Below are 24,440 nucleotides of genomic sequence, written 5' to 3'. Positions count from 1 at the left end.
GATTCATATGTCTATTTTTCTAGCCTATAGTAGCTGGAGTTGTATAAAATTTCTAGGGTAGAAAGTTGAGGGCACCCAAGCTAGCTAACCAGCTCCCCAAACGACCTAGGATAAAATTCTGCCAAAATCCAAATTCCACCCCCTGTCCTAGTGGTTCCGTATCTGTGGTTGAATAGGAGCAGGATTCCTGGGCAGCTATTTGCATCACTGAACACCAAGAGCCTTCAGGAATTCCCAATGTGGCATTTCTAGAGGGCTTCAACAAAAAATTAAATTTTAAAAAAGGAGGGTGGGCTTTGGCCAAATTCCCATAGGTTAAACAAAAACACATTCCCTCCCTGCTGTAGGCCCAGAACCTTCATTCACTGTAACTCAGAAGGTGACTTTCTCAGTGCTCAATATTTCCAAAATTATTTGGCCAAAAAATGTTTTTGGCTTTTTTCTTTTTTGGGGGGGGGGGGAACACATCCAGCAGTGTTGAGAGCCACTCCTAACTCATTACTCAGGAGTCACCATACAAGGCCAAGGACACAGCCCAGAGCACCCTCATACAAACACGTCTCCCCAGCTCCTCTCCCAAAACCTATTTTTAGGAGCATCCTAAGGAAGGGGACTATCTCTTTGGAGAGAGGGGGTGTGAGTCACACCCAGCAGTAATTGGGGATCACTCCTGGCAGTGTGGGGGATCATATGCAGTGCTGGGGATCGAACAGGGGTCTGCCACATGCAAGGTGAGCACTGGGCTGGAGGTAAGGCACGTGCCTTGCACAGAACCGGCTACAATCCTTGGCACCCCATAGGGTCCCCTGAGCCCAAGCAGGAGTGATCACAGGAGAAGCCACAGCAGGAGGTGACTAGGAATTGTTGACAATGAGACTGGTCTACATGGTTAATTCCTCAAAGCCCACAGAAAGGACAAAAGGAGTGAACCCCAAGGTAAACTATGCATTTATAACACCAGTCCCTGATCAGTACATCAGGGACTGGAGCAACAGGACAGCAAAAGGCAAGTGCCTTTCAACACAGATGAACCAGGTTCGAGCCCCAGCATCACAGGAAGTCCCCCAAGCCCACCAGGAGTGATCCTTGAGCACCAGATCCAGAAGTAAGTCCTGAGCACCAATAAGTGTGGTTCCCCAAACAAACAAAAACAACCCAATCAGATTAGTATATCAATTGTAAGAAATGCACCAAACTAATATAAGATGTTTGTCACAGGGGCAAATCACGGGGAAGTGGGCGGTGGGGACTAATGGTCTTTTCTGGTCAGTCTGCTTTTTATTTTTATTTATTTTGCTTTTTGGGTCACACCCGGCGATACACAGGGGTTACTCCTGGCTCATGCACTCAGGAATTACCCCTGGTGGTGCTCGGGGGACCATATGGGATGCTGGGAATCGAACCCGAGTTGGCTGAGTGCAAGGCTAACTAAGTGCAGTGCAGTTAACTTAGTTAACTGAGTGCAGCCCTACCCGCTGTGCTACCGCTCCAGGCCTCAGTCTGCATTTTTAAATTTAATTCTTCTTTTTCTTCCTTTGGCTAGAGGTCAAACCCAGGGCCTCATCTGTCCCCTAGAGACTGTCCCCTTCTAGAGACTTGAAGCATCCCTCAAAAATAAATTTAAAATATTTTTTATTTAAAGGTCTGAATTTGGCCGTTGTCAAATAGAAAGGGAATAGACGTTCTGCATGTCACGGGCCTTGACTCACTATGACGGTATTTGTGTACCTGACAGAAGCTGAGAGAGGAGGCATTAAAGGTGCTCATCACAAGACCACAGGTGACAGGAGAGGTGTCACGTGAACTTATCGGGGATCAGTCTGCAATGCCAAGAGTGAAACGCATATACGGCTGGATGCCAGTTACACCTAAGAAGGACACCATTTATTAATTTAAATAGGCCAGCAGATGCATTATCCCCGGCTAATTAGTCTCAAAGTAGTAGATTTAATGTGGTTTGGGAGCGACTGGCCTTCTTCGTAGGAGATTTACACTGAGGTCTTTAGAAATGAAATGCTTGCCAATTCAACCAGCTCTGGGAAAAAGAAAAGATTCCGTTTACACAGAGTTCTGTGATAACATTGACTTTGTATTTGTTGTTTGTTTTCGGATAATCGCTCTAATGGGAACCCGATGATTGTGGGTAATTCCACATCTGTGCATAGGAGATTTCCCTCTCCTGCAGGGCTGGGCAGGTAACAAAGCACCTGCCCCCAGCTGCACGGAGCCTACTCCACAGCGCCCCCTGCCTGTGTCCACGCACACGGCGGGGCGGCTCACGAGGACAGCTGGTACCAGTATCTCACTTCCTTTCAGCAAGCAGGTCCCCTTTAAGGCAGCCCGAAGGTGCCCATCTCCTCTGATAAAGAGCCATCATCTGAGTGGTGATGTTTTCCTAACCATTCAACAGACAGAAAACCATTTTCTCAGGCCAGGGACCTACTATAGTGGGTAGGGCGCTTGCTTTGCACAAGACTACCTGGGGTTCCATCCCTGGCACTCTCTGGTGCCCTGCCGGGGCAGGGCACTCAGATTCCTGAGTGCAAGGTCAGGCGGAAGCCCAGAGCACCTACTGCCATGACCCAAACAACCTCGAATTCTTTTTCTGTCATTTTTATTGAGATTTGAAATGTGGAAACCAATAATGTTCAGAGGGTTGGACCTCTCACCTCATTTCCCCCCCAAAGCCCTGAGACTTTTACTTCTCGATTTTCCCAGAAGATTGTGCATCGCCACAGAGCTGAGTGCAGCAAGAGAACACCAGTGAGCACTAACCTACGTGCCCGAGTGACAGAAGGTCACCGGAGGACTTGCCTGCACTAATCTTGCAACTTCGCTGAGGTCTAAACAGTTTCAACATACATGCTGGGAAGACATCACTGAAATAGCAGAGATGGGGCGGGAGAAACCATAAGTAAAGCACAAAGGCCGTTGCAAGGCATGTGATCACCGAGGCACAATGAGGCAATCGGGAAATGAAGGAGGTTTAGGTCATCCTCCAGCAGAAATACCACACTGTGCTCAAGAGCAGGAAGCCAGTTTATTGAGGAAACTTCTAGAGGCACCTAAGAAAATGAATCATCTTCATGGCAAGATGTTAGAGAACCCTTGAGGGGATCGTCCCTTAGTCTGGACACCCCAAGTCTCTGCTTTTCCGCATGTCAGATCCCACCTTTGGAAGGATCCATTTGTCACGTGCAGGGACCATCCCAAGAGAAGCAAAAAGGGGTGAATCAAGACCGAAAGGCAGTGCTCCCCGAACTTCCTCTCCTCCCCCTCCTCCAGGGACCTCTGATACCCAGCACAGCTCCCTGCTGCAAAGTCAGCCCCTGAGGAGGTCCTTGTGACCGCACCAGGCACCAATGTGGCAACTGTGGGCTGTCCAGTGCGAGTCATTCAATAAATATTGGCGGAAGCCAGAGGTGGCATGGTGCCAGGCTAATGCAGACACACCCCGCCCTGTTTAAGGAACTCAGTGCCTTGGTGCTCCTGTTCCCCAGCGGGGGCCAGAAGGTCGGGCTGGAGATGAAGAAAAAGCCCCAGGCTTGTTCCCAAGGGTCATACTGGTGGCCAGAGCACGGCACCCCCAGGCTGGGGGTGGAGGAGCTTTGATGGGGTGCTCAGGGCTGAGTGCTCACTCACTGACTAACACGCTGGCATACCATGTTCACTTGCACCGGGCTGCGGCTTAGCTAGCAACATTGGCATGAATGATTAAAGGGGCAATGGCCACTCTCCCCAGAATCGAAGGGTCCGGCCTCCCGAGAGCACTGCACGGGGCCTGAAACCACAGTTTCTGGGGAAAGCGGTTACTGCCCCAGCTGCTGCTCAGATGCTGAGAGAAAGCAGTGAACTTGAGCAACCCCTTCCTGATGGGAAACAGGCCACTCTGCCTCCTTCCTCTCTCCTCCATCTGGGTGTTTCCCGGGTGAGAATTTCCTCTGGAGAACTGTATTCCTAAGCACCTGCACCCCAGGGTGGGCTCCCTCACAGACTCCTTAACGCAAGAGTCTTATTTTTGTGGTTGGTTTTTGTTTGCGGGTCACACCCGGGGGTGTTCAGGGTTCTGTGCTCCGAGATCACTTCATTTTTTTTTAAAATTTATTCTTATAAGTGGGCCATGCTGGGACTACTCTCCACATGTCCAGATGGGCCTCATGCATGAAAGAACTTGCAGAGGAACCCAGGCATGCGGGTCCCGGGGCTGAGGTTTCCAAGCCTACTCGGATTGGGACTAGGCCTTCTCCACCCAGACCCCCCATCTTCCAGTAGGTAGGCGTCACACCCACCAGCTGCCGCCAACGTCAGGTTGGTCCCATCAACAGCCAAGACGCAGAGACTATAAAACCCAGCTCCCGGAAGTGTGTGACCGCATTTGCAGCCTCGCGACATCTTATTATCTTACTTTGCCTTTGGAGAACCTGGCAGGCTACCAAAAGTATCCTGCCCGCACAGCAGAGTCTGGCAAACTTCCTGTGTCATACTCAATATGCCAAATACCAGAAACAATGATGGGTCTCATTCTCCTAATCCTGAAAGAGAACTGAAATGGCTCTTTTAAAATCTCAGGGCTAGGAAGAAGGAGACGTTACTGGTGCCTGTCGAGGCAATCGACGAACAACAGGATGATCGTGATCGTGATTCTTATAAAGCTGTTCACAATATTTGATGACATTCAACATTTCAACACCAATCTCAGCGCCATGACACCTTCCCATCACCATTATTTCAAATTTTCCCATCACCACCCATGCCTGTTCCAAAGGCAGATGCTAAATAATTTATTTTGTATTCCGGGATCATTTCTGGCAGTGCTCAAGGGACCACATGCGCTCACATCACAGTACTATTCCTCACTGTTCCTCCTTCTTCTCAATGGCTAGCATGACTCCCAGTCCGAAATTCCAGCACCTTCTTCCCAGCAGTAGACACATTCCCCAGCTAGTCCCGTGCCAGGGACCAGAGCAGGAGCCCCAGAATCCTCCTTGGACCCAACATTCTTGCCACATGCCCACCCCCTTTGGGGGCCACTGGACCCCAAGATTCCAAAAGCAGAAAAGCAAACTTCCTTAAAAGTCACTGGATTTGAGGGTTAGAGGGGGTAGGGGGGGTCTTACATGAAAGGAATCTCAAAAAACCACCTTCAAGAGAGCTTGTCCCCAAAGCAAAGGAGCAGTCGGTAAAAGATAACGCAAGGCAGGAAGAAGAAATGAAATCTGGCGATGCCAAGTCAGCCCCGGGCCAAACCCTGGCTGAATTCCAACGCGTTCATTTTCCATGGAAAAAAACCTCCTACATCCCAGGGCCCAGATCGCTTTGCACAGGCCGGGGAGGGGAGGGACGGAGGCAGCGGGCAGCCTTGCTCCGGGCTCCGTGACATATGGAGGACTCGAACATCTCCGCGTGACTGTTTTTCTTCTCCCGGTAGTGAAGCCTGCTGGCAGGGTTCCAGGCGAGCTCCACGCAACTCTGGCGCAGCTCTGACACCCAGTGTGCACCCAAGAAGCGGGTGACGCTGCTTTCCGTTCCCACTGACTCTCTCCACAGGCTGGCAGCAGGAGGAACAGAATTCACTGAGAGCGCCAACGAACCGACTTTCTTCCTGTGAGCCGACGGGTCCCCACCCGCCCGGCGAAGATGCTCCCAGTGCCATCTGAATGAACTGAAGCGTGGTGTGATTAGAAGTGACAGAGCCAGTGTGCAGCCCGGGCCACCGTCCTTAGCAAAACCGGCTAGTACCTGAATGCGCTTGGAGCTGGTCCTTCCCAGGGCTGCTTGGAGCATCTCAAAATGAGGCTCCAGATTTTCCATCCTGTTTGCCCTCTGTTCCTGGCATGAGTCAGGTGGGACCTGGACCCTCTGAGCTTGCCATGCTGCCATTGCTTCAGAGAAAACGCCCATTTTCCCAATTGCTTGGACTCTACAGAGAACACGTGGATGGTCCCATGACAGGTGTGCATGATTGTCATCCTGCTTTCTGGCTGTCAACACGAGAGCGGTGAGACAGGCTACGTGAACTCGCTGCTGAGATGCAACAGGCATGATTCAGGAAGGGAAGCAGGAAAGGACCCCAATCAGGGTGGAAAGGAGAGGCATCCCCTAAGGCTCATCAGGTGCAGGGTCAGACACCCTCACCCCCATAACACAGACGATTCCCAACTCCACCCCCTACACCCACAAATAACTCTGGGAAACACATGGGGAGGTAAACTCTCCAGAAAGACAACAGTCCAGTGAACCGGGTCACAGGCGTCCACACACGGCCAAGCCACAGCCCTCCCTCCATTCTCCTTGGTCACACGGGCCAAGCCTCATCACCTCCACAGATGGGGGGATGGGTGCCAGAGAAGCAGGATGATCTCCAAGTGTGACAATACTTTTTCCCTCAGTCAAGCAAGAACAAATTTTCGAGAAAGCCAAAGATACAAAGAAGGAAAGACCAAGTTCTAAACTAATGGAGTGGATGCAACAGAAAAGATTCCTCTGTCTCTGGGCTGCGGGCCTTTCTCCCGCCTGCAGAGTCGGCACTGGCTCGCGATGCCTCCACCAGCAGCTCGGGCGCCGAGGTGGCCAGCACCAGTGGTGGGACTCCTGCTTCCAGACAGAGACAGAGGAGAGAGTGTGAGACATGGCGCATGGCACAGACTGAGGGGAATGAGTGTGACAGAGGCACAGTGTGTGTGTGTGTGTGTGTGTGTGTGTTTGTGTATGTGTTATAGAGAATGAATGTGAGAGACACGATGTGTGTGTGTGTTACAGAGACATGGTGTGTGTGTGTTACAGACCAAGAGAGTGTGAGAGAGAGACATGGTGTGTGTGTGTGTGTGTGTGTGTGTGTGTGTGTGTGTGTAACGGAGAGTGAGTGTGCGAGAGAGTCAAGGTGTGTGTGTCACAGACTGAGACAGTGTGTGAGAGGCATGATGTGTGCTGCAGACTGAGAGAGGGAGTGTGTGGGAGAGACATGGTGTGTGTGTCACAGACTGAGAGAGTGAGTGAATAAGAGACACTGTGTGTGTGTGACAGACTGAGAGAATGAGTGAGACATGGTGTGTGTACGTGTGTGTGTTGCAGACTGAGACAGACACAGTGTGTGCATGAGCACGCATACATGATGCCTCCACCTCACTCCAACCTGAAGCCCTTTGTTCTCACCCCACTCTCAGATCCAACTCCCCAATTTTTCAACCACAAGACAAATAAGAAATAATGTTCTTTATGCTTTACCTTGTTCTCTGATTCTACCTACAGATTCCCACACCAGTTTTCCAAAACTTGTATCAAAAAGGAATTAGGCAGGGAGGGGTCCAGCACCCAGCCCTGCTCAGCAACTACTCCCAGCCCTGTGCTTGGGGGTCGCTCCTGTTGGGCTCGGAAGACCGTGTGCTGCGAGGGACCCATCCAGGGCTGGCTGAGGGAAGGCAGCGCCCTAAACCCCTAAATTATCCCCTTGGGACCAAAGAATCACTCAAAGAATCACCAAAGAATCTCAGCCCAGCGTGAGAGCCAGTGAGCACACCCCTGCCGAGATGTGGGTGTGCCCACACCCCCCTCACTGGCCGGCCGCTCTCCCCACACATAAGCCAGAGCGGAGGGTCCGCCTCCATCTTCCCCGTGTCTCACCCGCTCCCACACTTGGATCCAGGCACCTGTCAACAGTTCTCTCTGCTACGTAGAAAGATGGATAAAACCCCCAAGGCCTGGGTAGAAAATGAAAGAGAACTGGGAGAAAGAGAGAGCCCAGGCAGGCAGCAAAAGGGTACAGGCAAAACAGATGGTAGTGGGGGGGTGGGGAAACATGGGGGTTTAGGGGACAGAGAAGCAGTCAAGACACCTCGGGGATAGAGTGACAGTACAGCGGGCAGGATGTTTGCCTTGCACGTGGCCGACCTGGGTTCAATCCCCGGCATCCCATATGGTCCCCTGAGCACTGCCAGGATTAATTTCTCAGTGCAGAGCCAGGAGTAACCCCTGAGCATCATCAGGTATGACCCAAAATACACACACACACACACACACAATCAAGCACTGTAGCACTGTAGCACTGTTATCCTGTTGTTCATCGATTTGCTTGAGTGGACTCAGTAACATCTCCATTGTGAAACTTGTTTTTTACTGTGTTTGGCATATTGAATATGTCACACGTAGCTTGCCAGGCTTTGCCATGCAGACGAGATACTCTCGGCAGCTTGCCAGGCTCTCTGAGGGGGCGGAGGAATCGAACCTGGCTCGGCCAGGCCAGCCGCGCGCAAGGCACAGGAATAATACTATTATCTTCATTCTCAAATGAAAAACGAATTCAAAAAGATAAAGTACCATTCCCATGAACCCTTAATGATGAAGTCAGACGTGAGTCCAAGTTCTAATGCCACACAAAAAAACAAATAATAATAATAATAAAAAGATACCTTCTCCCAGAATCACTTCTGTGATACATTGTTTTGTTTTGTTTTGCTGCTTTTTGGGTCACACCCAGACATGCTCAGGGGTTATTCCTGGCAGTGCTTGGAGAACCATATGGGATGCTGGGAATCAAACTTGGGTTGGCTGTGTGCAAGGCAATGCCCTACCCACTGTATCCAGCTCCCTATGATACATTCTGAGGTTGGTAAAGAAGTCAGCATCACTCTGCTATTTTTACCCAGTGGTATTCATGGTTTATTCCTGACTGTGCTCCGGCATCACTCCTGATGATGTTTGGGGACCCTATCTGGTGGCAAGGGATCAAACCAGGGTTGGCCATATATGCGGCAAATGCCTTAACCCCTGTGTCTCTCCAGCTCTCACATTTTTTAAAAATAAGGGCCACCTCCGGTAGGACTGGGCTCTATCAGGGCCATATCTACCATCAAGTCAGCTGTACTCAGGAGTCAGGCAGTGCCGGGGATCAAACTCAGGGTCTCACACACTGGGCCTGTGTTCTACCGCCTGTCACCCTGCCACCGCTGGTGACTCGGACTAAGGCAGCATTTTCCAATGACTGGTCTGCAGAGGAGCCAATCTGAGGTGTGGAAAGGCTGAAAACCTTCCTCCATCATAAACTGCCCATTTGTGGACCCGTAAGCAGGACACATGCTGGTCTGGAGGTATACAATGGGTGAAGAGCACTGGACTAAGGGGCAGCTAAAGTCTTAGTGACTGTGATTCACAGAGCAAAGGGGATGAGAATGACCGGGAGACCCACCATGATGGATGGTGACTGTGAAGACCCCAGGACCGGTGCTCACCTCTCCAGCATCACACACGGATATAACTGGCCTCAAGCCCTGAGGCTGAGGTTCACTTTTGAGGCCCTTGGTTCACTCATTCATTCATTCACTCACTCATTCATTCATTCATTCACCCTGCTACTTTTAGATGTGCCCTGGAATTTTTACTTTTTTTCAAGGGTGCTATCAGAACACGGGGAAAGGGTTGCTTAGAACAGGGATAGATGACAGAGGGGAAGAAAGAGGAAAACAAGTATACGGCAGGAAACAAACAATGGCTTCCAAACCAACCCAGCACGAACCGCAGTTCAGATCTCTCTGTGGCCTCTCCCTCCACTTCTCTACTCCCTGGCAATGATGAAGGCCTCTGAGCAGCAGGCCTTATATATTTGATCACTGGCACAAACAAACAGAAAAATGAAAGACAGCAGTTGAGGAAGTGTGTTTTACTAGCAGGAAGCCTAGACGGGGAGTTTATAGGCTAGAATGATGCTGTTTACTCGTGTGTTCATTGGGTATAAACGATGGAATTCCGGGCCAATGGTCAGTATGACATGAAAGGCATAAGAGTTCACTTATCAGTTCCCTTCCCTTCTTATCTGACCACCATTGTACACAAGCACATACACCATACACACACACACACACACACACACACACACACACACACACACATACACACACACACATTCCCAGCAACTGTAAATGCCAAGGGCCGGGAGGTGAGCATGCTTTTCAAGTTTATCAACTCCATCTGGGATTCCTGCAGGATTTTCTTTTCTCCTTCACTCCCTGTTCCCCTTAAGCTCTGGCTTCTCTGTCTTACCCTGCTACCTTTCCTGTTCTTATAGCTCCTCTCAGAAACACTTCCCAGAATGAATGCTCTGCTCCCATCCATTTACAGGTAGGTGAAAGGAAAGGTATAAAGAATGAGGATCCTTTATTTTTTCTTCATTTATATGTTAGTAATAAAGGTAGAAAAAAAACATATGCCCAACGGTGGGAACCAGAGTACAGCAGACAGGTCGCTGGCCTTGCATGAGACGGATCCCTGGCACCCCATAAAGGTCCCCGAGCCCTGCCTGGAGAAATCCTTGAGCACAGCTGAGTGTGCCCCCCCCCAAACAAAAACAAGGAAAAAGAAACACCATAAACTTATTTTTTAAAAAAAAAGGGGGGGGGGAGAGGAAATACCACCATGCACCATATGGACAGGAGTTTGGCGCTTCTGTTTCATATATGCAAGTGACAGTATCAGTCAGGGTGCTTGAAAGCCTTAGGAAAGGACTTAGGGGAGCCCCAAAGGGCTTCACTAGCCCTTGAGGGTCTTGCTGGGTTAGAATCCCCGCCGGAAGTTCAGGTACTTGCCCATTGGTCCATCCTCTGCCCCATCAGAGCCCCGTCCCGAGGTCCCCGGCCTTCCCCAGCACCCACCTACCAAGTTCCTCCGAAAGCGGCCTACCCTGACCCCCAGGGGCCCCGAGGGGAAGCCCAGAGCCAAGGGCGACTGTCCGCAGCCCAGCCCATTGGTGGGGGCAGGGGCGGAAGCGCACCTGGCTCCAGAGCCCGTCCCGCCCGCCCGCAGCCCGCGCGCCGCGCCCCGGGGTGCGGGCGCCTCCAGGGCCACCTGAGGCTTTGCGAGTGCGTCCGTCCCTTCCCTCCGGAACCCCAGAAGACCTCCCTCACTCCAACTCCCTGGGCCGCCCCGAGTGGTCCCGGTCCCCACAAACTAGCTCCGGGGTGGGGGGGGGTGGAGTTTCCCCCTTTCATCCCTGCGCCCTAGCCCTCCCGCTCGCGCCTCGGTTCCCCAAACCCACGCAGCCGGAGAAAGTGAACGCTTGCAAAGTTGCGATGCGCGCAGGTGGGGGTTGGGGTGGGCGGCGCGGCGGCGGCGAACCTGGACGGGGCGCCCGGGGCGGGGTGGGGGGGGTGCGTCCCCTCGGGGAGAGAAACACACAACCCTTCCAGCCACACAAACCCAGCAAACAAAAGCCGAGGTGCCCGCGGCCGCACCCCGGGTCCCAACCGAGGTCGGGAGCAGCGCGGGGGGGCGCGCGGCCGGGGTGGGGTGGGGGTTGTGGGGGGTCCCGGGCAGAGGGGGCGTGGAGGGGGACGCGGCAGAGGGGGCTGCGGGGCGCCGCGAACAAAGCCGCCGACTTGGCGGGGACCCCCGCGCGCTCCTCGGGGCCGCGCCGGGGGCGTAGTGGAAGGGGGGTGCCAGTGTGGGGGTGCGGGTGCGCGCGCAGCGAGCCCCTCCCCCGCGGGGCGCCGGCGGCGGGACGCCCCTGTCCCCGATCCATCCTCTCCCCGCCCCCCCCCCCACCCCAGCCCGCCCGGCTCCCGCCGCGGCTCTCACCCGAGCGGGGGTCGAAGGTGACCACGAACACGGCCACCACCTGGTCCTCCTCCACGTCGCCCAGCTCGGGGCGCCCCGGCTGCGGCAGCTCGCGGGGCGCGCGCCCCCCGGGGGTCCCGGCGGCCGATCCGCCGCCCCCCGCGCCGCGCCCCGGAGCCCGGCCTGCAGCCTGCAGCTCCGGGGCCTGCGGCGGGGACACGGCGGGGCCCTCGGCCCAGCGCAGCAGAGGCGCCGCGTCTCCCCGCTCCACCATGGCGAAGCGAGGCGGAGCCGCGGGCGCCGAGGGGCGGGCACTCCCCTGCCCGCCGGCCCCCGCCCCCGCCGCGCCCCGGGCCCCGCACCTGCCCCGCGCCCGCCGCGCCTCCTCCCGGGCCGCCGGGCCAGCGCCGCCGGGACGCCCCTCGCCGCCTCCCGGGGGTGGGGAGGGTGGGCCCGCCCCCGATCGCTGCACCTGGGGGGCCGCGGGCAGGTGCCCTCGGGTTGGAGATCCGCCCCCACCCCACACCCCGCTCCCCTGGGCTCACGGCATCCCCCCCCTCCCTCCCACCCCTGGATGTTTGCGCGCCAGCCTCGTGGGTGGAAGCCGCTGGTCCCCGCGCCCGTGACAGATGTGCATTACATAATCCCGGATGTGTGGCCGGAGCTGCGGCCCGGGAAGCGCTGGCGGCCCGCGGGCTTTGGACCCGACCCCTCTGGGCTCCCCCCACCCTTCCCCACTTTCCCGGCTCTGATGGGTCTTTGGAGGAGCTGGAGCTGGCTAGCCCGTGTCTGGGGGCTCAGTGACTCAGTCTACACCCGCCAGGCTTGGAGGTTGTCCTTGGCGGCGGCGGAGGAGCGCCTGAACTAACTCCAACTCCATCAACAATGAGACCCGCCCCGACACTTTTTAGGATGATGTGGATTCCCCGGTTGCATTGTAGGTCCTCGAGACTGGCCTGGGACCAGCAGCCCCGGATTATTTCCGTGGGAAGGGGGTTCCAGCGGAGTTCTCAGTGCGTGCCTGACTCCAGGGCTGTGCATCTTTATGAGAACCCCCCAGGGTGCCTTGTAGCGCGCACAGCCACAGGCTTCTCCCGGGAACAGGCGGAGGCGGGGGCTTCCGAGCTTGGAGGCGCTGTGCAGAGAGCTCAACTTCTCCGCTCACCTCATTCTTTCTTTGCGATTCGAAGGGTTCTTCCTGTCATCCCCGGCCCCCTCTCAAAGCCCACCTGATCTCCAGATTTACAGATTTACCCCCTCACCCACACCCCCCAGGACTGGGGTGCTCAAAATGTTACTTCTAACTATAAAATGGTTTCATGGAAAAACTTCCGTTTCCCAAGCCATCAGTTTTGTTTAGGTCTGTTCTTTCTTTACCCCCCCCCCACCCACACCCCCCAGGACTGGGGTGCTCAAAATGTTACTTCTAACTATAAAATGGTTTCATGGAAAAACTTCCGTTTCCCAAGCCATCAGTTTTGTTTAGGTCTGTTCTTTCCCTTTCGCCCCTAAAGGAATTCCCTTTTCCAGGTCTTTTGCAGTAAGACCCTCTTTCCACCCCAGCACCCTTTCGTGCAATACTCTCAACACACACACACACACACACACACACACACACAGAGAGAGAGAGAGAGAGAGAGAGAGAGAGAGAGAGAGAGAGATTTATAGTCTATATCCCAATCAATTTGTTAGGTAAGCAGAAGGCGGAAATACTCAAGCCCTAGCTGAGTACCTCTTCTGAGCTGTCAATGTAGGATTTCCAGCTCACAGGCCTTGACAAAGCTGGACTCCAGAGTGTTTGACAACTAAGTGAAAGAAAAAGAAGTGGACCCTTTATCTCTACAACACTTCCCTCCATCTAGGACTAGCCTACCACTTTGCACACAGTAGCTGCCTAAAAGTGCTAATGTGGGAGACAGGCCAAATTTGCTTTCAGTTTGGAAGAAGCTCTCGACCCAGCCATCAGATTTACCTTCTCGGAATCTACTGAATTTTAAATGACAAAAGGAAGGGAACATACTAAATTTAGCTCTTGGAATAGGGGGCTGTGAATGACTCTTAGATAATTCTTCGATGAAATTACTTTCCCCAGTACAAAAGAAAGCTTGGTTAGAGAAAATACATTAGATAAGAGTATTTTTGATCCACACTCTTCTCACCACTGAGTTGGCCATTCAGATATTGCTAGCCCATTTCATCAGTGGGAGGATGCCTTCTTTTTTTCCACTTGCTCTCACTGCTGGGTGACTTAGCTCTGCTGCTGGCCCCATGGAGGCTGAGTGCTCCTGGAGAAGATTTGTGTTTGCTTTTGTCAGCCATCTGGAGAAACCACCAACCTGAGACTGTTTTGAGTTAGAGTCTCTGCGTGAGGCTCTGAGGACCAGGCTGGCAGCATGAATTCAAAGTGGAATGTTTTATGCATGAAACTCTACCATTAAGAGGATTGTAAACTATGGTGCCTAAAATAAAAATAAGACAAAAAAAAAATACGAGCTTGCGTTGCGTTTTTGGCTGGTTTATGGCTCAACTGTGGAGGGGAGATTTTTTCCCCCCCTCCCTGGAGCCAATGTCTCATTTTTTTGTTGACAGTTATATATGGGATATCCTATTCACTCTCTTGGGGGGACATTTTTCACTTTGTGTGTCATGAAAAAATAATTACACAGCTTAAAATAAAGATTTTTTTGGTGTGTTTATGTGTCAAAATCACACTGTATCAAATTTGAGTTCTTTTCCTCATTGACATTAGAAATGGAACACTTTGCTACCCTATTGAGATTCATCATTTTAATGGTCTCTGGCATGTATATTTAAAAGAGGACTTAACCATCTCTCATTGTTGGACAATCAAGTTCTTCCCCTTTCTATTGTGGCTGAGGCATTTGTTATGGTGGAAAGAGGAGGGAGAGGCTAGACCTCTGTTTAGACCCTTATTTGCATACACATCCTTATTTGCACTGGATATCTGCATCCTGGTTGGTGAGTTCCAAGAGTGTTACCAATCAGATAGAAGGGAGGGATTGATAACCAATAGAAGGGCTGGCCTGATGGTCTGCTGGTCTGCTGGTGTGGAGTCTTGTGTTGTGGTGTGATGGGTGGGTTAACGGTCTCAGATGAGAACATTGCAATAGCCCTGCCACTTGAACTGTAAAATCAAGAATAGTGAAACCAACGCTCTCTAGAGGTCAGAGTGCTGATCTTACTCACCATCCACAAGAACCCAAAGAAATGCAAACCCACTCCAATACATTGACCAAACTAGCTACCACTAGATCCTGCTGTCCACTCAGTCCTGTATTAGATGTTGGGATTTCTGTGAAGACATCCCTTCTCATCAGGCTTAAAATTAGCAGGAAAGGCATCTTCAAATCAGAAATGAAATAGGGACCAATGGTTACCGCAAGGCAAATATAACCAGCCATTTCATTGGCTGACTTACAATAGGCTGCCAGGGTGGCAATACCAGGGTAAAGAACATTCCAGTCTTTAAGCCCCTGAATTGTACTGCCAAATTGTTGACTCATATGTAAGAGCATCAGTTTCATTTTACTCTCGCTCACCCTAGATATTGCCATTGAAACCTTTTTGTGAGGTTGAAGAGACAGAACAGCACTTAGGTTGCTTTGTCTTGCAAGCCATCCCCAGGTGGTTCCCTGAACACAGCCAGGAGCAAGCCCTAGACACCAGGTTGAACCCCTCAATTTTTTTTTGCCAGTTTATCAGGGGAAAGTGGCATTTTGTTTTGTTATATTTTGTAACGAAATCTACCATGGTTTCAAAATACAGTGGTGGCTAGTTGGGTTCCTCTTGAGCGTACTGTCAACTCACTTATCTCCCTGGAGGTCTTTAAGCCCTTATTGTTTTGGATTAGTTTGTTATGCAGCTAGAATCTGAGGTTTGGGGTTGGGCATAATTTTTGTTTGTACCATTTCCAACTTTTTGTATTTTTTCACAATGCTTGCTTTGTCAATATAAGAATTCTGAATTTTACATCATCAAATATTAAGGCAGTTTGTGATTTCCCTTAAAGTACAATATTATTACTTACATGTATAATGTATATTCTTTGTCATTCACCTACTTCATTAATATTACAAGTTTTAGAGACACATAAACACAATATACATGTACACACATATGTGCATTGAATTTTTATTTTATTTTATTTTATTTTTGCTTTTTGGGTCACACCCAGCGTTGCTCAGGGGTTATTCCTGGTTCTGCACTCAGGAATTACTCCTGGCGGTGCTTGGGGGACCATATGGGATGCCGGAGATCGGACCCAGGTCGGCCGCGTGCAAGGCAAACGCCTTACCCACTGTGCTATCGTTCTGGCCCCCATTTTTTTTTTTTGCATTTTGGGAATAAGCAAATGCCCCATGACCCCACAAAAGGCCTACAGCACCCGGTATTCCCAGGCGGTCTCCCATCCAAGTACTAACCAGGCCCGACCCTGCTTAGCTTCCGAGATCAGCCGAGATCGGGCTCGTTCAGGGTGGTACGGCTGTAGACATGCATTGAATTTTTAATTCTAAATGTGTCTTCTCTTTAGTCTTCTATTTTAAAAATCTTCAGCAACTCCTTTGAAAATTGTTTTTACATATGAAATGTAAAAACATTTTGCCTAATTAAATAAAAGAATCTGAATTTTTGTATTGAAGTATTATGATTTACAACAGTTTTAATGCTTTAAGCATATGGTGTTACTGAAGCACCCGAGATTTTCCTCTTTAATTCAAACTGCATGGGAATCACATATTTAGTGGAAAAGAAGCCACATTTTCTTCTCAACAAATGATTTTATTGTCTCTCCCAGGGACAGAGAGAGAGAGAGAGAGAGAGAGAGAGAGAGAGAGAGAGAGAGAGAGAGAGAGAGAGAGAGATGACCTGTCTCCAGAACCAGCTGGTGGATTTACTGGATCGGGGAATATACTAAGAGTTCAGCCAGGAGTTCAGATTATAAAATGAGCTGAAATATCACAGGGAAGAATGTGAATGGAGTTGAAGAAGATAAGTTGAAGAAGATAACCTTCCCGGTGGTTTAAGGAATATCAGCATCCCTCTGCCCAGGAGCTGAAATCCCACAGTCAGATCCCAAGAGGGCCCAGAGCCCAGGACAACCGGAGACATCCCCATCTCAGCCAGTCTCTTGACTTCTCACATTTATTTATTTTTCTTTCAAATATTTTTTTTATTTTATTAAAGCATCATCATTTGCAAAGTTATTCATAGTTGGGTTTTAGACATTCAATGTTCCAGTACCAATCCCGCCACCAAAATTCCTTGGTTCCCTCTCCCACACCTCTAGGCATCTTTTTAAGTTTGGTTGTCAAAGTTTGAGTTTTTCAGGGTTTTTGAGTCTGGTTTGTATATTCAGATCTATCATTCCTTAGCACCACCAATGTACCGGAGTCTCTTTGGCCCTTACTCCTATTTGTTATTGCCAATTTCTCTCCACTCACCTCCAGACACTCAACTACTTTCCTCCTCCCTATATTCTGGGACCAAGGGTGATCCAGGTATGCCCCCCTTTAAACCATTGCATATCCTCATTTAGCTATTCTAAATACCACATATAAGTGATATTCCTGGGTTCTTCTTCTGGCTTCATTTAACATAATGTCATCCAGTTCCATCATGTTGCAGTGAACTGCATAATTTCATCATTTCTTCAGCTGCATAGTATTCCATTGTGTATATACACACACCACACCTTCATGATCCACTGAAGTCTTTCTGGGACTTCTTAACATTTTTGTACAACTGACCACGCCACCTAGAACAGCCTGAGGACACTGATAATCCACCTTCCACCTGCTCCTCCCAAATCCTCTGCACTGTAGGTACCAACTGTTGTGACTTAGCTTAAAAGAGCAGCAAAGCACCAGAAGTTGGCCTCAGATGGAGTAGGGACTGGTGTGGGAAAGAAGCAATCAAAAAACATGTTTCCAAAGGCCCAATTATTTCCAATCAACACAGTCCTCGTTCTGAGATCTCTTCAGCTGCTATAGTAGCTGACAGTAAAAATTTGGAAGCCTGCTTAAAGGCACCCCACTATCTCTCTAGGGGACAGATGGGTTCACTTTAGAAATCTCCATTGAGGGCCAGTGTGTGCCAAAACGCGTGGAGGGGGTAGAAATTGAGCACCAAGAAAGCTGGAGTTGACTTTGTTTATTTTTTAGTGGGCCCCATCCAGTGGTACTCAGGACTTACTCCCTTGTTCTGCACTCAGGGATCACTCCTGATGGTGCTCAGGGAACCATATGGGGTGCCAGGGATCGAGCCCCAGTGGGCGATGTGCAAGGTGCAAAGTGCCCTGGTGACTTTAGGATCTTTTCAGTCTGGATGTTGACCCGGAACTCATAGAATTGTGAAGGCAATCACTTTTAAAACTCCATTCCCTGCAGGCCCGAGCTGCTACAGGGGCTAAGGTGCTTACCTATCCAGGGTCCCTCCCCTGCACCACAATATACTTGACTTGAGGTACGTGCACACACCTGGCTGATCTCCACTCACCTCCCGCCACCACACCCTGCCTAGGGAGATTACTTCGAGCAGATAAATTCTGTGATAACTGATAGCGACATAAATCAGTAACCAGAGTATCTACTGGACCACCGTGTTTCTCGTTCCATAGTCATTGCAACCAGCAGCAAAGGAACGGCTAGGGTCATGGAACAGCATCCCGTAAAGACTGTGAGTCAGGAGACAGCATGGCTGGGACCGGAGGACCTTTGCAGCTAAGATATTTCCTCCTTTTATTTATTATTGCTTTTTTTGTTTGTTTGTTTGCTTTCTGGGCACACCTGGGGATGCACAGGGGTTACTCCTGGCTCTGCACTCAGGAGTTACTCCTGGCGGTGCTCAGGGGACCATATGGGATACTGGGAATCGAACCTGGGTCGGCTGCATGCAAGGCAAATGCCCTACCCGCTGTGCTATTTCTCCAGCCCAAAATTGGCTGGAACGCAGCCAACATGGCCGACCTGAGTTCAATTCCTCCGCCCCTCTCAGAGAGCCCGGCAAGCTACTGAGAGTATCTCGCCCGCACGGCAGAACCTGGCAAGCTACCCGTGAGGTATTCGATATGCCAAACAGAGTAACAATGGAGACGTTACTGGGCCCACTCAAGCAAATCGATGAACAACGGGAGGACAGTGACAGTGTTATTTATTATTGATTGGTTTGGTTTGGTGTTTGTGGTGCTGGGGCTTAACCACGAGAACTTTGCTTCCTTTGCCTTTCTTTTTCTTGTGGAATTGTTTAAACATTCCAAAAATAGAGCAAATAGACCATCATGAGCCCTGATATTCCTACATCCAACTTCAAGGCTTCCTGCTTTGGGACAATTTTACAAGGTTGCTTTATTCACATCTGCAACTTTGGAGGGCAGATACTGTATTTTAAAGCAGATCACTGGTGGGGCTGGAGAGATAGCACAGTGGGTAGGGCACTTGCCTTGCACACGGCCAACCTGGGTTCGATTCCCAGCATCCCATAGGGTCCCCTGAGCACTGCCAGCAGTAACTCCTGAGTGCAGAGCCAGGAGTAACCCCTGTGCATCGCCAGGTGTGACCCAAAACGCAAAAAAAGAAAAAAAAAGATCACTGGTAACATGTCATTTCCTTCATGGATACTAACGTGTCATTAACACACATCTTTATTCATTTGAAATCTACTCTAAATCTACCCAAATCGTCTATGGTTGAAGAGATAGTACAGCGGGTTGGGCTCTTGTTTTGCGTGTGGCTCACCTAAGTTTGATCTTCAGAACCTCATAGGATGGCCCAAGCATCACCAGGAGCAATTCCTTAGCACACAGACAAGAGTCCTGAGCATAGCTGTGTGTGGCTCCCTAAAATGAAATAAAATAAAGTAAATAAAGCTACCTAAATCAGATTCTAAGAAACGGTCTTTCTTCCCAAACTTTCCCATTTGCTTAAACTTCCTTCAAAATGCTGTTAGGAGAGATTCTCAGTGACAGCTATAGCTATAGTCATCTCCTATGACAGGAGACAGCATGAGGTCCCCTCCCACCCCTGTGTGGTTGTCATGCTGTTACTATGTGTCTGTGAGAATCCCACAGTGAGTCCCGTTGTTCACACACCTGATGGCCTCGTGTCACTGGGGTGCCAGGTATCATACTTAGTGACATGATAGTGGGGGATGCTGGGACAGAACTGGTGGTCTGGCTGGCCTGTGAGGCAGGCACTCTGTCCCTAAGCCATAGCTCGGGGCCCCAAAACTGTCCACTTCTTGCTTGGGAAACCAGATCTCCCAGTGGGTCCCCAGGGGCCCCCCACATCTCCGTGTTCGCAGTCAGAATGGCACCATCTTAACTCAGTCATCAATAAATAATGGGATGGAGTTTTGCTTTGGCTTAGGGAAGCATTTTTAAATGCTTCTTCCTCCTGCTGGGGGGGTGCTGCTCAAGCCAGCATGTCCTCCTTCATTGGAGGTACAGATATTCTCAAATAGCTCTCTCGTTTCTTGCCTCTCCATTTGAAGAGGAACTGAGTTGAAGATCTCACTTTTGGCGGGGAGGTGTGGAGTGGGATGGGGGACACACCTGGTGGTACTCAGGGCCTTCTCTGGGCTCTGTGCTCAGGGATCACACCAAGTGGTGCTTAGGTCATATGCTAGAGATGAAACTAGGTCACCCATGTGCTAGGCACGCACCATACCCTGTCTTATCTCCTTAACGCCTCATGTGGGCTTCTTGCAAAACTTATCTGAATAGACTGACTTTCCTGCCTCTGTTCTTTCCGCCTGTGTGTTAACGTCTTTAGAACACTGAGGCTTGGTTCTCCTGCAGCAGACCCTGCCAAACTTCCTGCAAGCCCAGGGCTTGGAGGCAGTACTCCCTGTGAAGCAAAATTGGTTTCCCTTTGCAGATCTTACTCGTGGAAGCCTCGTCCCTCAACTATGTAGCAGTGCTGTTACCTAAAAAAATTTAAAAATTATCTAAAAAAACGCCAAGGCCAGAGAGAGATGGGTCAAGGCACTTGCTCGCTGGGGGACCCCGGTTTTCTCCCCAGCACCGAGAGGAACAAACTTTCTCAGCAGCAGAGTCTGAAGCAGCCCCCGAGCCCTGCAGGGTGTGGCCCCAGCCTTCTGCCAAAACAACAAGAACAAAAAAACACTCGACCTTTTATTTCCACAGGGCTGCCCAGCAGGGATACAGGGGTCACAGGGCTATAGAAAATGGAGCTGGGTGGGGCCACGAAGAGTCAGGATCAGTCTCAGTGCCTCCTTCATGTAAGGCATTCTTTTCACTTTGCTAAGTTATCTCCCCAGCACTCCCAAACACCAAGTCTTTGGAAAGTCAAATACTTAGTATTTAAATTCATCTGGAGGTGGGTAGGGTATGGGGCATGCCTGGCAATGCTCAGGTATTATTCCTGGCTCTGAACTCAAGGATCTCTCCTGGCAGGGCTTGGGAGACCCTTCGGTGGTGCCGGGATTGAACCCAAGTTGGCTGCAAGCAAGGTGAGAGTCTTAACTCCTGTACTTTCTCTCCAGCCTCTAAGTATTTTAACTTCTTGTTGTTTTGGGGTCACACCTAGCAGTACTAAGGGCTTGCTCCTGGTGGTGCTCAGGGGACCATATGCCATTGCTGGGGGCAGAACCACTGAATGAATGGTCATATGAAAGGTCTATCTCGCTGTACTCTCTTCTGCACTGAGCATTTAAATAAAAGCAAGGTATCTTACTTTTAGTCCTCCAGTCACAAATGATTTTCTGAACATGTGTTGGCCCTTATGGGAACAATTTCTCTGAACTGATGAGGCTCCTTGGATCCACCCTTTCAAAATATGTTTTAGCACTGAAGAGTGAGGTCCACTTGCTGGTTTTGTGCTTTGTATATGGGAAGCTCAGGTTCAATCCCTGGCACCAATAAGCACTGTGGGGAGCAAGCCCTGAGCACAGAACCGGGAGTCCTCCAGCAGCACCACTGCATGTGGTCCCACACACCAAAACAATCACCCACTGTCACACTGTCCTCGCATTGTTTATCGATTTGCTCCAACGGGTCCATTTTTTTGAGACTTGTTGTTACTGTGTTTTGGCACATTGAATACTTCACAGGTAGCTTGCCAGGCTTTGCCGTGCGGGTGAGATACTCTCGGTAGCTTGCTGGACTCTCTGAGAGGGGCAGAGGAATTGAACCTGGCTTGGCCGGGCTGGCTGCATGCAAGGCAAACACCCTTCCACTGTGCTATTGCTCCAGCCCACCAAAACAATAAATAAATACAATTTTATGGTGACCTCTTGCTGGTTTCCCATTAGTTGGTAATACTGTGTCAAGTTTGGAAGTAGAGTCACACCTTGGTACATGTTTATCCTCACTCCACTCCCCCTCTACTCCAGACCTGTTTAACCTAGGGAGGGCAGGAGGGGGTGTGGGTTCAGGTCTATGTGACACATGGTTCCCACCATGATATGAAACTTTTAAAAAAACAATTGCTATTTAAATTTTGAGTCGCGCACTTTACAGGACTCAGTGTAATCCCCTTTCCCCGTCTTCTCAGATCTGCCCTTGTTAATACCCTGACCCCCAGATCCATACAGCTGATAGTTGTGCCCCTGTATGTGGGGAGAAATGCTCAGGGGGTTGGTCTTTAAGGTGGGGACTTGACTTGACGGCGTGGGTGGGGATACATAAGATTCCTGGAAAGGTGCATGCACCCCCTGTCTTGCTCAGATTCCGTGCTCGTCATTTGGGGAGCACTGGGGTGGCAAGGGGCTGGAGCGATAGCACAGCAGGTAGGGCGTTTGCCTTGCACGTGGTCAACACGGCCGACCTGAGTTCGATTCCTCCACCCCTCTCAAAGAGCCCAGCAAGCTACCGAGAGTATCTCGCCCGCACGGCAAAGCCTGGCAAGCTACCCGTGCCATATTTGATATGACAAACACAGTAACAACAAGTCTCACAATGGAGACGTTTCTGGCCCTGCTCGAGCAAATCGATGAACAACGGGAGGACAGTGCTACAGGGGTGCCAAGAAGCTCTATGCCTGGCATGGGTGCCCATAGTGTCAGCGTGCACCAGAGCCAAGGTGGAATTTTCCAGCATGTGGAACAACTGTGAACAAAGGGAAAGAAAAGCAGGAGACACTGAGACAAGAGTGGCCGGCAGCGGGGGAGGCAGCAGCCAAGTGTGTGTCTCCATGGAAGCTTCCGTCCGCCTTAGTCACCAGCTGCCCAATTCCCAGGATTCTGTTTCCCAACCAACAGTGTTTCTGGCTGCTGTTTCAAAGTGATACTTTCATGACAGGGACACTGAGCCACATGCCTGTGCTGAGGGTCAACACGTGGGAAGTGGTGGCGCCTGGTTCTCAAAGAATTAGGACAGGTCACAGGCTTCCCTGGGCCCACAGTACCACATAGGGCAGTCGATCAGTTGGAGGGAAGAGTAGGCGACTGGGTCAAAGCCCAAGCAGGTGGGGACTGAGCATGCTCTAGGTGGGAACATAGGCTTTGCACGCAAGAGTCCCAGGTTCAACACTGCATAGCACTACATCGTCCCCTGAGCACCACCAGGAATGAGCCCTAAGTGCAGGACATGAATAGCAAGACTGAGTACTACCAGATGTCCCCTCACCAAGCTCCCCAACACCCCCCTCCAAACCCCAGTCTGGTAGGTGTTAGTGTGTGTCACGCTGGGACTCTCCAACTTGGGTCCTGGAGCACAAAGCCAAGTTCCAATGGGCCAGGAAGAGGAAGAGGATGAGACTTAACTGGGAGGGGAAGAGTGCCCCCAAATGAGAGAAGGGAGGACGCCAGCACACAGACCTGAACCACTGCCCCCTGCAAGCTCAGACCCTCCGCGCAGCCCAGGAAGTCATGCCCTGTGGGGGTTTCCCCAGGCAGAGTCCAACAGAGGATGCCCAGGGATCACTGCATACATGCGTGCATCTGTGTATGTGTGTGTGTGTGTGTGTGCGTGCGCGCGTGTGCGTGAGTGCCTGTGCATGCATGCGTGCATGTTTGTGGGTGTGGTGTTGGCTTCCCGGGGGAGATACAGGACTGGGAGTGGGGTGTGAGCTATGGACACAAAGCTGGACTCACCCACGACTTCCTGCTGTGACAGCCACCCCCGGGAATGTCCCTTGGCTGATGGCCCTCGTGAGTTCAGGTTGAAATGGGAAAGGAAGAGAGAAAAGGGCAGAAGGGCGACACTGGCTGAGTCCTAAGAGAAGGCAATTGGGATTCAAATTCATTTCAAGGAAATCCGTGCCTCCCAGCATGCCTCTCCCTTTTGGCCCACCTACCTTGCTCACGGGGACCGACACCCTTGGTGCCGCCAGAGTCTTCCTGAGTGTAGACAGAGGTGCTCCCCATTTTTCTCCTCATGAGTTTCCTGATAGCACAGCGGTAGGGAGTTTGCCTTGCACGCAGCCAGCCAGGCAGAGCCGGGTTTGATTTCTCTGCCCCTCTCGGAGAGCCCGGCAAGCTACATATCTCCGCCCGCACGGCAAAGCCTGGCAAGCTACTCGTGACATATTCAATATGCCAAACACAGTAACAAGTCTCACGATGGAGACGTTACTGGACCCGCTTGAGCAAATCAATGAACAACGGGAGGACAGTGTTTGTTTTGTTTGTGTGAGCTTCCTGTTACCCTGTTTGGGCTACAGGCCCACTATCACCAGTTTTTACTGCCCTGCAAAGCATTTGTTTTTGCCCTCGCAATAGAGACATCCCTAAGAACTGAAGAACGTATATGTTCTTAAGGGCAAGAAAATTTGTGTTTACAAAATATGGGGCCAGAGTGGGTTTGCAGAATATTAGGGGCGCAAGTTCTCGCCATTTCCAAGCGATACGTTGGCATCAGTATGCCATGGGTCTTTCTCACTTTCCTCACATCAGTTTAAAATTGCGTTTGATGAGGGAAC

At 50.9% G+C, this 24,440-nt stretch overlaps 1 protein-coding gene and 1 non-coding gene across 2 annotated transcripts in view; both read right to left on the bottom strand.

Annotated features, from left to right (window-relative positions):
* The window catches only part of DENND11 (DENN domain containing 11), a 33,577-nt gene extending 21,685 nt beyond the window's left edge, over positions 1 to 11,892 (bottom strand). Inside the window, exon 1 of the mRNA XM_056123910.1 lies at positions 11,563 to 11,892. Within this exon, the coding sequence (XP_055979885.1) occupies positions 11,563 to 11,815 (253 nt within the window). The 5' untranslated portion in view covers positions 11,816 to 11,892. The remainder of the gene's footprint in view (positions 1 to 11,562) is intronic.
* Positions 11,893 to 15,934: 4,042 nt separating this feature from the next.
* Positions 15,935 to 16,053, bottom strand: LOC130032532 (5S ribosomal RNA). Its single transcript, XR_008793843.1, has one exon. It is a non-coding gene; the product is annotated as a 5S ribosomal RNA (ribosomal RNA).
* Between the last annotated feature and the right edge of the window lie 8,387 nt (positions 16,054 to 24,440).

The sequence above is a fragment of the Sorex fumeus genome, unplaced genomic scaffold (assembly GCF_029834395.1).
Source record: "Sorex fumeus unplaced genomic scaffold, SorFum_2.1 ptg000048l, whole genome shotgun sequence".
Lineage (NCBI taxonomy): Eukaryota > Metazoa > Chordata > Mammalia > Eulipotyphla > Soricidae > Sorex > Sorex fumeus.
Note: the sequence above shows the minus strand (reverse complement) of the source record. Positions and strands in the feature narration are given on the sequence as shown.